Source organism: Haliotis rufescens, unplaced genomic scaffold (genome assembly GCF_023055435.1).
Source record: "Haliotis rufescens isolate VD_foot unplaced genomic scaffold, xgHalRufe1.0.p SCAF_3, whole genome shotgun sequence".
In the NCBI taxonomy this organism is placed as follows: domain Eukaryota; kingdom Metazoa; phylum Mollusca; class Gastropoda; order Lepetellida; family Haliotidae; genus Haliotis; species Haliotis rufescens.
In genome coordinates this window covers 28,008,897-28,025,188 of record NW_025964001.1, presented here as the reverse complement: position 1 = coordinate 28,025,188, position 16,292 = coordinate 28,008,897, and the positions used below count along the sequence as shown (strand labels likewise).

Here is a 16,292-nt window from a genome sequence, read left to right as displayed (position 1 = left end):
TTGCCGTAAAAGGCGACTAACGGGATCGGGTGGTCAGGCTCGCTGACTTGGTTGATGCATGTCATCGATCCCAATTGCGTGGATCGATGCTCATGATATGAATTACTGGACTGTCTGGTCCAGACTCGATTATTTACAGACCGCCGTCATATAGCTGGAATATTGCTGAGTGCGGCGTTAAACAATAAACCAAACAACCCACAATCATAGGTTTCTGGCGTGCCCAAGGGACGCAATTCTGCACAGCGAATCGCGGCGCCTTAGACAACTGGGCCACCCGTGCCACCGGTCACGAAATAAGCCGAGTTGACCCAACTGCGGCTAGATATAAGTGGCTTTTACCAGACGGGTGCGTTGTGTCCATTATTTCCGCGAAATGTTATTCTCCGTAACCACACCGCACGTACAACATGTCGAGGTTGGTCGATTCGATTTTACGAAAGGGGAGCAAGCTTTTCCTCATGGTGAAGAAGACTTCGTGTGGATAGTTGAACCATTGGAAATACTACCCAAACTCAAATACCATTGTAGTCGTCCGATCCACATTTAAGTCGTCTCTCGAGACAAATATCACATTTAAAATTGATAATTATTCTGCCATGAAAGAAAAACACAAGCGACTATTCACATTTTATTCATTAAGGGGTTGGTACTGTTTTAAGTTTTAAAGGCGCTTTGTTCGTGGTGAGCAAACATATGATTATGGTTAGGATGACGGACAGGAAAGCCAGGGATCCGAGAACTAAGAGAAAATACCACTGACTATCCAGGCCGTGGTCAATAGATCGCTCCATGACCACCTGGCCCACGGAGGCCATTGGTGGAGGATTGATTGCGATTTTCGGGATGCGTATAACGATAGTGGGAGATGCCACGAGGTCGCTCTGGTCGTCTGGCACTGAAACAAAATATGCTAATAATAGGCGAGATACTGGTTGGGTTTGACGTCAACGGTAGGCAATCATTTTAATCCCGACTGTCTGCAAACTGTCAATGGATCAGGGAAAGGCATTTCAGCCACCCGTGAAGATCCGGGGTAGAATAGGTCTTCAGCAACACATGCTTGCCGTAAAAGGCGACTATGCTTGTAAGAGGCGATTTACAGAATCGGGTGGTCAGGCTCGCTGACTTGGTTAATGCACGTTATCGTATCCCAATTATGTTGATGGATGCTCACGTTAATCGCTGGATTGTCTGGTCCAGAATCGATTATTTACAGACCCCAATCATATAGATAGAATACTGCCGAGTGCGGCGTTAAACAACAAACTAGCAATGTCGGAGAGGCTTTCGATGACAATTCTTTCATACTTATGTGTGTGGGTGAATGGGATGTTTATTGGATAGCGGTGATCGAGGGTTTCGTAATATCCAGCACAATCTAAACAAACCCAGGCTAATTGAGTTAAACCATTGGTTAATAGCATGGGCAACGTCCCGTTACATTGTGCCCACCCAATTCTCTTACTGGAGACTCGTGAAGATCCGGGGTAGAATAGGTCAGCAGCAACCCATGCTTGCCGTAAAAGGCGACAATGATTGTAAGAGGCGACAATGCTTGTAAGAGGCGACCAACGGGATCGGGTGATCAGGCCCGCTGACTTGGTTGATGCATCTCATTGTATCCTAAATGCGGGGATCAATGCTCATGTCAATCACTGAATTGTCTGGTCCAGACCCGATTATTTCAGACTGCCGTCACATGGCTGTAATATTGCTGGTCGCGGCGTTAAACAACAAACAAACACTTACTGGTCTGCTCTTAAAAAAGGTAACGGGTTCTTGGTAACCTATTGTCACCATTGGTGAAAAACAAGTAGGATATTACGTAACCAGTTATTTTAACTATACAAGGCACAAAGACGTCCTTTCAAAGTATGACATACTGAAGACTACTGCTGTGGCAACGACTCCACCACCATGACTGCAACAACCAGCAATTTCACCCACAAAAAAACCCCACGGGGATGCAACATGTTGATGTACAGGAGACGAGTTTACCAATTAAGCTATCAGGAACTTACAATATTCAAACAAAGTTCCTCTTCTCCTCCTGCTGGTTGTACACGAGCTCTGCAAATCCAAATATTCAATAATTATATGAGTTAAATTTGAACAGTAGTATTTCACAAGGAAATCCAGACCCGACACTGATCGTAGACGTTTGAAACCTACGAGCATAAGGTATGGTGTTGACAAACCAAGGATATTAAGCAGGTAGAATCAGGGATTCGAACCAAATTCTAGTGTTTCTGAGATGCCTAAGGGACCCAACTATGTACAGCGAATTGAGTCTTAGACGACTATGACACTATAACATTCTCTACAGGTGCAGTGAACAATATGCATTGTATATGCAAGTCATTCCGTTTCCAAAAACGTACGTGTTTCCTCATACGCGTGCTTGGTGATTGTGCCGGGGATAATTGACCTACTCGTCCAATGGCTTTCTCTTGAAACACGGTCAAGAGCAATTGACTTCATTCCGAAGAATGACTTCTTAGATGTGCTGCACGACTAAACAGGGATTTCACGAAACGTGATTAAACATAACCCATGGCAACAATATTATTCAAGGTTGATTACAATCGATCATGAGGTTACAGCGCATCAAGGCTTCAAGATCACAAGTGTTTTAGGAGCCAGTTGGCGAAACATATTCATATTGTGTAACGTCTTCCTTCAGTGCAGTGTATGTATTGCATGGTTAAACGTGTGTCGCCTGATGTGTCACCGAGTCTCCCTAAAAGAGCGGCGAGTGTTTACAGATGTACATCCTTAGAAGGGTTCATGTCAATGACTGCTATCGCTATTGATTTGCAGGTGCCTTAAAACCGACTCGCACCAACTGACTTCTTCGTACTCTATTTGCACAACGGACTTTGCACAACGGACTTTGCACAACGGACTTTGCACAACGGACTTTGCACAACAGACTTTGCACAACAGACTTTGCACAACAGACTTTGCACAACAGACTTTGCACAACAGACTTTGCATGCATTTCGTCGACAGCCGAATTTCATAGCCTCATTTTCAACTCAATTTGCATATAATCGGCCATAACGCCTTCGTATATCACAATGCCCCGCAAGGGGTGTCTACTTCTTCATTGCTATTGAGTAACTCTCGGCTACGTGGCGATGGTAAAACTTGGCTACATAGTTACAAAACCAGGTTGGTTGGTGGGTTTGTTGTTTAACGCCGCACTCAGCAAAATTCCAGCTATATGACGGCGGTCTGTTCAAGATCGAGCTGGTTCAGACAATCCAGTGATTGACATGAGCATTGATCCACGCAATTGGGAAACGATTTCATGCAGAAACCGAATCGACCCGTGAAGATCCGGGATAGAATAGGTCTTCAGCAACCCATGCTTGTCGTAAGAGGCGACTAACGGGATCGGGTTGTCAGGCTCGCCGATTTGGTTGATGCATTCCATCGTATCCCAATTGCGTGGATGGATGCTCAACAACACACACACACACAAATCGAGTCAGCGAGCCTGCCCACTAGATTTCGTGAGTCGCCTCTTACAAGAAGCATGAGTTGCTGAAGATTTCTTACCCGGAACACGGGTACATCTCTTCATACAGCTTGGGTAGACCCTAATATCGAAAATGGAGCACCGACCTTTAGTGGCCGTTTCAAATTAACATTTTTGCATATAATGAGCGAGTGAATAAGGTTTTACGCCGCGTTTAGCAATATTCCAGCGATATCAACTCGGGGTACACCAGAAAATTGGTTTCACACAGTACCCGACCGCCCCTTTTCATATAATGGTCGACGATGTATTCGGTTTCAACACAAAGGGGTTGTGGGGTAGCCTTGACGTTAAAATCGTTCGCTCCTCACGCCGAAGACCCGGGTTCGAATCCAGACATAGGTACAATGTGTGAAGCCCATTTTGCTAAGAGCGGCGTAAAACCATACTCGCTCACTCAACACAGAAACCATTTCATTATCTTCACAAGCTATCAACGACAACATCCTCGTCCTTTAAGTACTCACCCCATCACAATTCCGAGCACAGATGGTAAAGTTGCATTCAAACTTCATTTGTTCCTCTCCCTCTATGCTGAAAACTTCAAAGTAGGGGCTTCGGGTAGTGAGGCCCGTTGTCAAAAATCCCCGGGTCTTTGGCAATACCTGTCCGTCACCGCACCTGACAGGGAAGGCATACATTACTCCGTATCCGATGTTGTCGACCTAGCAACGCCATTTCCTTTTCAAGTTTGTTATTTTGGAGTGATAACGATTATCTTTCCAAAAGATTACATCGCAGCAACAAAACATCCCATGTTCCAAGGGTTACAGAAACAAGCAAACTTATACCCTCGAAGAACCTTAAAAGAAAACACTGTAAACGAAATTAACATTAGGTTTGATGAGTTCCTTGTCTTGCTTTAAGACGTAACCTGCTCAAGTGGTCAACATTTGTCAACCCTGACATTCCGATTGCGTTCATTTACCTTCCTCGCTCTTGAAAAGCAAAGAAGAACGTACATTCATATGGTCTTAAAACGAAATACGTGTTCGTCTAAACTACCTTTTTGAACATTTGTAATAAAAAAACCTAAGTTATTTAGATGAGGAAATAAATAACTCCCGAGACATGGGCACGGTGTCTGGAAAATAGTCCACATATCTAACGGGCATTTGGCCACCGTGAATCGTATCCGGTCTGTTAGCATGACAAAGAATTCCACAACATGTGTTGAAGGATGGAGGTATGTGGCAAACTGCATTACAGTCACGTGGGATACCGCTACACATGCACATTTCAATGCAAGGGAAACATTGCGATGACATTGACGATACTTAGCGTAATGGAAGGGAAGATGCAGCGCATCTTAGATTCGCCATGACTTTAACGTTCTGTTGATGCTCAACTTCGGGCGAAAGTAAACTTTAAAATGAAGAAAATAAGACCGCAATGATCACATGCCTGGTACATACAAGACATGTGCCAATATGGCTCAGTTTGAAGTCTTGGCCTCTAATGCATATAACTGGTTGTACATTTTCAACATAAGCGCACGTGCTCATAAAATCTCTGCTGTACAATATGTTAAGCATAACAATTGAAGCTGTATGCACAGCAACCTCACATCTTTGAATATTCTTCCGATGAAATACAGCGTTTTGTATGAAACGGCAAATTCGTGCATTATTTTTGACGGCCGGATGGTGTCTGTTTGCGAGTGCGATTAATGGGAGTGTATTACAATATAGAATCCTTCATTCTGAGCTTAAATGTTAATTTAAATACTTCCGCAGTGAAATATAGGCAACTTAACATTCACAGGAAATATGGCGATAGAGTAACGTGATTCTACCTTTTATGGACGTTTCAACAGTTTCGGTCTACTCAGAAGCAGCTGCACCCTGTTGAGTGAGTGAGAGTATGGATTTACGCCGCTTTTAGCAATATTCCCGCAATATCACGGCGAGGGGACACCAGAAATTGGCTTCACACATTGTACCCATGTGGTGAAACGAACCCGGGTCTTCGGCGTGACGAGCGAACACTTTAACCACTAGGCTACCCGACCGCCCCTGCACCCAGTAGAAGGCAGGTAGACCGGTGAATATCCGGGAAAGAATAGGTCTATATGTTTGTCATTAGAGGCGACTATGCTTGTCGTAAAAGGCGACTAACGGGATCAGGTGGTCAGGCTTGGACAGGACTTGGTTGATGCATGTCATCGATCCCTATTGCTTAGATCAATGCTCCTGCCGTCAGTTACAGGATTGTCGGGTCCAGATGCGATTTACACTCCGCCATCATATAGCTGGAATATTGTTGAGTGTGCCGTTGAAGTAGGCATGTTGGCGAGAGGATGCCCATCAGTCGGTAACATTCCAGCTATAAGGTGGTACCAGGCAAACCTGTGGTTGACAACATGAGCAAGCTATGATGCAACCCAATCAGCCAGGACCCGTTGCATAAAGCGATCTTTGCGTTACGATTGTCGTAAGTATAGAAGTAGGACTTGCCAAGATCTGTGTAAAACGGCCTGGTCCGACACTCAACCATCAAACCACCCGATGTATTGTTTGTTGTTTAACGCCGCACTAAGTAATATATTCCAGCTATATGACGGCGGTCTGTAAATAATCTTATCTGGACCAGATAATCCATAGATTGCCATCATGAGCATCGATCCACGCAATTTGGATCGATGACATGCATCAACCAAATCAGTGAGCCTGACCACCCGATCCCGTTACTCGCCTTTTACGACAAGCATTGTCGCCTTTTATGGAAAGAATAGGTTGCTGAAGACAAATTCTAACCCGGATCTTCACGAGTCCACCCGATGTATACAAGTGGACTCGTGGGGTTGCTGAGGACGTATTCTACCCCGAAATCCCTCTTGGGAGGAATTGAGGGAGATACTACGAGTTGTCGACCGGTCTCCATGGTTACGTGGTTTACTGTAACATGATGGATTTAGCAAGTGTGCGACAGACCCATGCAGAGTTATCGCCATTGCATTACAATCAGATATGGTCTGTTACATTTGCTGCATTCAGTTTTATGCGACATACCCTGCTCGAAGGATTGTGTATTTCTTATTGGTGGCGACGGACACTGCGTCACAGGAGACAGGCTTGATGCCCAGTTCGTGTTCCGCACCTGCATGAAACCAAGAAAAGAAAATGAGAGCAAATTAGGAGATACATCTACTGTATTTGAAATTTCATGTAGCCCAACTGTAGATATCTATTATTTTAATTTGGAACGGAGGCATCTACTCTGCATCGTGACTACATCGTGACTACATCAAGTTTCAGTACACGTGTATCCGCATTCTACTATGACAAGAGTGCTTTGAAAATGGTGCTCTCTTGCAACGCGTAACTGCACGGGGGACAAAGGTCCGCCATCTCAGAACATTCCGAAAAGGGGGCACAGGTAGTACAAATATTAAGTTCATCAAATTAACCATAGTTTTGTCTAGTTCAACACACACTGGTTTTCATCTTCCCGAGGCAAGGGAGTCAACTGACTTTGAAAGTCCAATTTCCTTGCCGAACCAGGCTTTAATTATGGAGTTGTGTTATGTTGTTGTGTAACGAGTCCATGCATAGTCCAATCAAAATCGCGCAACAAAATCGACATCCGGTTCGTAAATTGCCGTGCAGATTTCGTTCGGATTGCAGGATTTGCATAGCATGTGTACCGTCAACTCGGCGTCGGATATTTTGCAAATCTTTTCATGTTTTTAATCAAGGTGCTCACGTGATCTGATGCACTTCGATAAGTAATACACGTTTCATTACAATACAGATTTTGATAATCGCTCAGATCGTCTTTACTGGGCGTCGCCATTTTGTTTGATGCAAATTGAAGAGATATGAGGTGGAATCTGATGGTCAAAAGGGACATAGAAGGGACATAACTCGTAATAGGTACTGGTGGCGCTACGATGGGGCCCAGAAATTCCAGCAAAATTCGGCAAGGGTAGAAAATGGACTTATTTTGTTAGTTAAATCTCTTGCCTCGGGAAGATGGGTTTCCGAAAGGAAGTTTACAATAAACTCTCATAAATTAGTACAGAGACTTTATTTTTACATTCATCACAACCTGCTGTGCACTGTTTGGACACAGTCATTTCTTGGAAATCGAATATTCCATTTCCCATTGTAAGGGTGACAGGTATACGTAGTAGAAAGTTTTAAAATGCTGAACGAATTTATTTGTCCAACAAACTTTATTGACATTCTACTATTATTTATTATTTGTAAGTCGTAATAGTTAGCCAGTGGAACTGGAGCATGACTGAAAAGCCCTCTTTTCACGAGCCCGATATTTTGACATCAGGGATCTGATTTGACCTGTCAATTTCAAGAACGGGATTCGTTTTTCAAGAAAATTGAGCGAGTATGGATTTACGCCGCTTTTAGCAATATTCCAGCAATATCACGGCGGGGTACACCAGGAATGGACTTCACACATTGTACCCATGTCGGGACTCGAACCCGGATCTTCGGCGTGACGAGCGAAGGCTTTGACGACTAGGCTACCCGACCGCCCCCGAGTCTATTAAAGAAATGTGACAGTTGTGGCCCAGAAACAGTGCTTCGTGTATGATTTGCTCAATTGTGCATGTTCTGAAAAGTTGTTGTGGTTATGTCCCTGTGTCGTGATTTCAGTGATGTCGGGACATTGTTTCCGTGGCCTTTCGAAAGAAGTGATTTCTCATGGACTTTTAAATCCACTCCTGCCAAGTCCTGACGTTGGTGGTTGACGGAGGTGGTTGACGGAGATGGTTGGTTGGTTGGTTGTTTAACGCCACACTCGGCAGTATTCCAGCTATTGACGGCGGTCTAAGTAATCGAGTCTGGACCAGATAATCCAGTGATTGATATCATGAGCATCGATCCACGCAACTGAGATCGATGACATGCATCAACCAAGTCAGCCAGCCTGACCACCCGATCCCGTTTGTCGCCTCTTACGGAAGCATGAGTTTTTGAAGACCTATTCTCTATCCAGATCAGGGCCGTGTCTCAAACAAAGCAACCTGGGTGGAAATTCAGAAAGCAGAAATCTACCACTTTGGTGCAACGCATGAGCAGGGATTTTCACAGATCAAGTGTCACCATCGGAGAAAACCCGAGGCAATGACACTGTCAGCAAGATCTCTCATGGTAAGACTCCCAATTTAGTCGCCTCTTAAAACAAACGATTTGTTTGGAATTTATTCCATACGTACCATCAGTCGTGGCTGTAAGCAGTACCATTCTCTTCAGATGGACATTCTGTCCGCTCAAGTCGGATCCCATTACGTCAGTCATGTGCAAGGTTATCGTCGATTTAGTGGTTCTTCCATCATGTATTTCGTCAGGCGCGGTCAACCTATTACGATCTGCATACATGTGATACAAGACATAAACATAGTGGTTATTTACGCATGTCAGCAATATTCTAGCTATATCATTGCGACGGCCTATCAAACATATGCCGTACAAGGAAAACCAGTGAGATCAGGGTCAAGGATGCTCGCTGTTGTGAAACAACAATCAGCCTCGTAACCGAGTCAGGGCCCTGTTGCACAAAGCTCGTAACGCTACGACAGTTGTAGGTTATTTATTTATTTGTTGTTTAACGCCGCACTCGGCAACATTCCTGCTCTGACGGCGGTCTGTAAATAATCGAGTCTGGACTAGCCACCACAGTGATTGTCATCATGAGCATCGATCCACGCGATTGGGATACGATGACATGCATCAAGCAAGTCAGCCAGCCTGGCCACGCATCCCGTTAGTTGCCTCTTACGACAAGCACAGCTGCCTTTTACGGCAAGCATGGGTTTCTGAAGACTTATGCTAACCCGGATGTTCAAAGGTGGGCGATATAACGATGAAATACTATCAGCCAAGTCATCGAATTTGACAGGCTGGTGAATGTGGTCGCTGTTTTGACAAACTGGGGAGTTATTCTGACAAGAAATCCCTGCGGGATTGTGCTGAACATACTCCTCGCTGGAGTCCTGGTCGTTACTGTCGACGTTACCAGGAGGGCAGGTCACCGTGTAGTTCTCTCCCTTTCTGTGGATCGTGTTGCTCGACTCGCCGAAGGAGACAAACAGATTCACCACGAACAGGTCTGCGCCTTGTTTTTTCTGTGGGGGGAAATAGAGTGAGGATAGTTCGGTGATTCGGAAATCATTGCATACTGACACCTATTAAGGAATTGCGTGGCTACCCGGGAAAATAGCGCTTACATACAGTCGATTTTTACTAACAAATGAGAACTAAACTCAAAGCATGTTAAACTCAGTTTCAAATGTTCTTTATATGCCAGCACTCCTTGACTTGGGAACAGGTGAAATTTCAAATACATTTTATATATTTAATCGGGTTACAAGCACAAAACTATCTGTTGGTAAATATAATAAAATATGTTATTGCATTAAACATTTTTAAGGCATGTAGCTCAATGAAATCTTTTAAATATAGTACATTCTCTGGGGTAGGAATAGAGGTTTACGAGAATAGACAGCCTAACGCAACACCCACTGGAAATATGCACGTGTTGTCCTTGGGGGATCCTGGGTAGGACAAACTCAGGGAGTAATGGACTGGGTCTTTGCGTTTGAAGCTGAACTCTCCGTTGTCACACATTGCTTTGGCAGTGATGTCAAAGTCGGCGAGGATGGCGATGGATGCTTCGCTGCTACCGGTATAACCACAGTTGGGTTGCACTGTTCACATGTTCAAAATAATAATTAGAAAAAGGGGAATATTTGAAATTTTCAATGATGTAAATCCCCTCCTGTCCTTTTGAATAAAAAGAAGCTTTATCGGAGTAAATGGAAGCTATATCGTGTGTACAGCTACCCAGTGAGAGGGAAGAGTTTCAAATGTGATACAAGTTCAACAAGAACCATCTTTTAACGTATTTTGGTATGACGGCCAGGGATCGAACCCCGGAAGTTCCGCTATCCGGGCGGACGCTCTACCATTAGACCACGGAGGCAGGCAGCAGTGGAGAAGAGAAACGGGGAAGTGTTTTAATCAACGCTTCTTTCCAGAGAATATATTTCTGACTGAGAAGTCAATACGCATTAAACGTAAATTATAATACTCCTTCGATGAAGATTATTCATTTTCAGCAGAAATGTATTTTCTATGCATTATCCATGTATTTTGTTGCGAGTCGAATGGAAAGGTTATCAGTCAGAGCCGTGAAGGGGTAAAAGTTTAACGTCACATCGGCATTATTTCAGCCATATAGCGATGAGAAGTTGATATATATACAATTTAGAGCCAGATAAATTACTTCACCCATAATGTCATTTACTGTTTAATGTCTTAGAGCTAGATCTAGTATTTGCAATTGTTGATATAACAGGGCTAAAATAGTCTCATTCAATGGCATATCATTCGTCTGTGGCCGATTGGCACTTAATATTAATTTAGTTGCATTTTATTAACATAAAACCATTACCAGATCATGATTGTTTTTATAAATATAAATATAGTGAGTGAGTGAGTGAGTGAGTGGTGTTTTTTTGGCTACCACACAGTTGCCAAGATTGTTGGGATCTGGTGGTGGACGGATGGGCGAGATGTCAGACATCTTCAGCGTGTTCGGAGACCATACCCGACTACTGCCCATTTATTTGCGATAAATGATACAAAACAGTTACAGATAATCGATCCGTAAAACACGAGAAAGCTGCCTTCTGATTGGCTAACGTCAAAAAGGTATGCCTGACGTGACCTGTAATGGAGTGTCCTCATATTTGTTTAGCCGTAGCAAGAACTAAGATCTGATTTTAATGAGAGAAAATTGCTGTTGTCCTCGCCGTGCTGTTACTTGAATAGATTAAAGCGACGTAAAACTGCGATGTGATTCAACTGTTACTCGTTAGGAGGACTCCCAACTATTAAGTCCTGATTGTCAGACACCCTCGCAGCTCACGGCTGGAAAACGTTTGTCTCAGGGCCTTGAAAAAATACTGATTACCTGTCAAAATGTACCCCGTGGGAAATTCCGCTACAATCGAAGCCTAAAAAAGAACGAATACAGACAGATTTACTTAATAGATAAAATAACAAAATCTACTGAAAATAAAATATTATATAGCATTTCAAATATTCATAGGTTAAAATATTTTCAAAACTTAATTCCAACTCACCACCAAACCAGCAAAGATGAGTGCCGAAACAGCCATACCTACAAAATAATTCATCATTCATGTAAGAAACGTGTTTGTTAGAAGATTGTCGGAAATGCTAGAAAAATGCGTTTCTGGCTTCATTTAATAAATGCGAGTCATAGGACTATAAAAAAGAGCATATATCAAAATAACGCGTATTGACCTAATATAGCCTGTCCAAACTGACATTGTGATTACCCTTAAAATGTACTTTTACAGGTAAAATGATGATAAACAGAAAATATTCGTTTGTTGTCATGCCTGTATGAAACGGCCTATAACCTGAGGTGATGACCTCACAGCATCCCGTGCATTCTCACAGGTGCAAATGTCACCCGAGTTGGGGGTGGTCTCAAAATATTGCTGTTATAGTTAATTGACATGTGCGTTGATGGGGTAGCAATTTCGGATTACTGCATTATATTTGCTTGGATACATGATGGAATAGTTAAAGCTATGAAACGGGATGAGTATTGGAAGGTTGAGGTTTTGGAAACAAGTATTTGTTGTTCTGCAGACGGTTTCTCGAGGTAGCATTTATCGTATGACGTATATGAATCTGTACTTTTGAATGTTGTGTTGTCACTTGCCTCGAACCCTTTACACATAGCCACGACAGGTACAACAGGGTTGAGCTCACAATGTGACTGGCGTGCGTAAGAAAACGTGACCGTGTAGTGCCGCCAGCACATGGCTTCTCCACGAGTTGAACTTTCGTTTCAGATGGTCTGGAGTCGACAATGTCATATTCCTGTATGGTCGCCTTTAGACTATTCGTGGTTGGTGCGACAGTATCTTATTCACGGACGTTATATTAACTGGCGTTATCAATGACAATGACAATGACACTGGCGTTGTTTAAAAAGGGCAAAAACCGATATTCCAACCAGTCTACGAACTCATCACCTACTATAATTTCATTATGGACATCAGGTTTCTTTTTCGCCTCGAAAACTTGTACACATCCATCAATAAGCCCAATATCATGGGTTGCAGCGTGCAAAACAATCACGCGATTTTACTTTTATCTGATGGTACCATGGGTGCTACGATAGCCACACGTAGTCAGTGGAATGATTCATCAAGGTAAATTATCTGGATGTCCTGACTGATAGTTATGAATGGTCCGGAGATAATGTGACCTCATAGACAGGATGAATATTTTCCCCTGAAAACTGGTCGGCCATCGCCACGCACTGTATCGAAATCCCATCTCTTGGAGACCGATAGTTAGTGCAGTCCGGGAAACATTATTGTATCTTTAATTTCGTCCCAAATACTACTACAGGGTTATCTTATCATAAAGCTTGTACACTAAACGTTCAATCACCCTGTATCAAAGCTGTCTAATATCCTTTTACGTCCCGCTTTTGTTTTTATTCTACCGTAGACTTGATCGTATGAATTGAAAAACCCATAGCTTGGGCAATTCGGTAATTCACCTCAACATTAATATTGATAAATGGTTTCCATCTATCTCTCTAAAGTGTAATGAACTTGTATACATTTCCTAGTTCACACTCCATGTCGTGTACCATGGCTTTGGCTATGCAAATGTAATGTAACATGCATCATGGGAGCAGTATTGACAAATCAAACGCAGTGTCATTTTGTCATTTTAGAAGATGCACATCTAGAATTTTCTGTGTCGATTAGATGTTTAATGAAGACTACATTATTATCATTATAACGGAGTCACTTGCGCATATTTCTATAGTCCGTTTTAAGACTGCCATAATTGGACTTGTGAACTTCTTGTTTTCCTTCGAATTTTTAAACTTGTCGAAAGGACTCCTTGCGACTGAAATACTTCAAACCACAGGTAGGTTGATCGGTAGTTACTCGATATTTCAATAACAGTCTGTGAAAAATTATATCTTTTTTGAACTGGCAAAAAACAGTTTTCTAGCATTTCCGACAGTCCTTTTTTAAGTCCACACGGCCATATAGTGTTTTGTATGGCCTACATAATATAGTAGAACGATGTATTCAAACCTAATATATCAACTGAACGGCATATGCCATAGCGAACGTAGACACGAAATAGGAATACATACACGATACTTCGTTAACAAAACGTTTATTGAGATTATTGCCTTTTAAAAATCAATGTGATAAATACCTGTACGCTACCACCAATGCAACCTACCTGTGCTCTGTTTGGATGCGAATGTGCCATCTCTCTGAAGCGTGGCGAATTTATACCTGCACGAGTTGCATGGTCTGCACGTGGAATTCGAGATCCTAACGTGACAATGAGGTTTATCGATATCGTGTATTCAACTTTTCGGTTTTCCATCAACATTGTGTAATCTTAATGATGACTCGTTTGGGTTTACGGTGGGTGTGGGGTTGGGGTGGTGTTTTGGTGGGTGTGCCGATCTCGAGGGAATAAACCTATCAATCATTTATACATAAATACTGAATTACTATAGATGTTTTGTGTGTAGAACATCGCGAAAGTCATTTATGTATGCTGGTGTGTGAATATATGAAACACGGAAATATGATGCAGTGCCCGGCCGCTTGAAGCGGCAATAAAATATTATCTTTTGCGATAAGTGAGTCTGGAGCGCTTTAGGCATGGATGAGTTTTGAAGTGTGAGATTCCGTTCACAGGATTATTTTAGAGGTGTTACACGTTGTAACTTAGCGAGGGACGATTGTCTTATGTCGAATCCTGTTGTCTATGTCTACATCAGTGAGTCAACACCAGCTCAACGTCGCTGACACAACTGCGTCGGTTGGTTGGTTTGTTGTTTAACGCCGCACTCAGCAATATTCCAGCTGTATGACGGCGGTCTGTAAATAATCGAGTCTGGACCAGACAATCCAGTGATTAATATCATGAGCATCGATCCACGCAATTGGGATCGATGACATTAATCAACCAAGTCAGCGAGCCTGACCACCCGATCCGGTTAGTCGCCTTTTACGACAAGCATAGTCACCTTTTACGGCAAGCATGGGTTGCTGAAGACCTATTCTACCCCGGAATCTTCACGGGTCGACACAACTACGAATCAAACAGTTCTGCGTGTGCGGAAAGCGGAAGGGGGTTCGATCCCAAAAGACCTTAAAACATGGTACGTGGTACGTTATTCAGCCTGCGCTTGGCATTTAAGGTGTGAAACAGTACTAATTGGCTCGGACCCATGGTATCCAAGTAGGCTAGCACTATGAAAGCGGCATTAGTCCGAAACAGCCACACACACACGCACACGTACACGCGCGCGCACGCAATAATCTTGAAAGCGACGCTTAACCCCCTTTAACCTCATCACCAAACACTCCTGTCGTACACAATCAGATTAGAACACACTGTAATAAATGTCAGCTTATCGTGTGAGGATCGCTTATGACAATTCTGATTATGTTCAAATTATTTTATCATTCTCGTAAAGAGACGCGTGAAGATCCGGGGTAGAATAGCAACCCATGCTTACCGTACAAGGCGACTATGCTTGTTGTAAGAGGCAATTAACGGGATCGGGTGGTCAGGCTCGCTGACTTTGTTGATGCGTATCCCATTGCGTCGATAGATGCTCATGATGTCAATCATTGGATTGTCTGGTCCAGACTCGATTATTTACAGACCGCCGTCATATAGCTGGAATATTGCTGAGTGCGGCAACAAACAAACATTATCGCAAAGAAGGTGCAGAGGCATACCGAACAATAGCCACAGTAGAGAGAGTCGGCTGAACTAAGCAGTATTTTAAGCAGTATTTTAGTTGTAAGTACACCACGACGTATCAACCTACCGTGCGAGGTTTGTTTGTTTGAGTTTGTTATTTAACGCCGCACTCAGCAATATTCCAGTTAAATGACGGCGGTCAATAAATAATAAAGTCACGACCAGTCAATCTAGTGATTGACATCATGAGCATCGATCTATGCAACTGGGATACGATGACATGCATCCACCAAGTCAGCGAGCCAGTGTTTGTGTGGCTGCTTGTACTAGTCCGGACTAATTCCGATTTTATAGTGCTAGCCCACTGAGATACCATGCCGCAGTTTAACATGAATACACCACTCAGACACAGTAAACAGATTCCGAGCCGACCAGTCCTTGTTTTAGCCCCTTAATGCTCTAGCGCCAGGCAAGGTAACAACAATTAAAACAGATCTGTGACGTCATTCTATTGTTTGAACGCTCCATTATTTTTCAGGAATGGGGAGTTGCTTGTCAGCTGTACATTATCTTGAAGCAGCATTTGAATTTTTCAAATATTTTCAACTACAGAAACTTTTGTCAAAGTGTAAAAGTAGGGATGAGTTTTAAGTAGGGGAATATCCTCGTAACTTTCCATTCCTTAAAAATAATGGGCCTCTGCCCCTGCGGGGCCTCTGCTCCATTATTTTTAAGAAATGGAGAGTTACTCGGACATTCCCCTCTACGTAACATCTTTTGACGCCTTGCGATACGACGCGGCCGGGGTTCGAGCCACCGATTGTCCTACCACTGGACCACGGATGCGGAGGCGTAAAAAGAGGGTAAAATGACACAGGGACGCTTATCCACTCTTTTCTGGGAAAACCCACGATTACCGTTATAGCACAGACTAACCGAAGAACAACCAAGACCAACCTGGGATTCGAACTACC

The 16,292-nt window shown here is 43.2% G+C and overlaps 1 protein-coding gene across 1 annotated transcript; it reads right to left on the bottom strand.

The window, feature by feature from the left end:
- Positions 1–618: 618 nt before the first annotated feature.
- Positions 619–13,908, bottom strand: LOC124145231 (vitelline envelope sperm lysin receptor-like). Its single transcript, XM_046514963.2, has 10 exons — positions 13,831–13,908; positions 11,661–11,698; positions 11,489–11,531; positions 10,036–10,220; positions 9,493–9,638; positions 8,730–8,872; positions 6,559–6,646; positions 4,015–4,168; positions 2,025–2,073; positions 619–898 (listed from the first exon to the last, which is right to left on the bottom strand). The coding sequence occupies exons 2-10, from the start codon at positions 11,694–11,696 to the stop codon at positions 639–641; spliced, it is 1,104 nt and encodes a 367-aa protein (XP_046370919.2). The 5' UTR covers positions 11,697–11,698; positions 13,831–13,908; the 3' UTR covers positions 619–638.
- Positions 13,909–16,292: the final 2,384 nt, after the last annotated feature.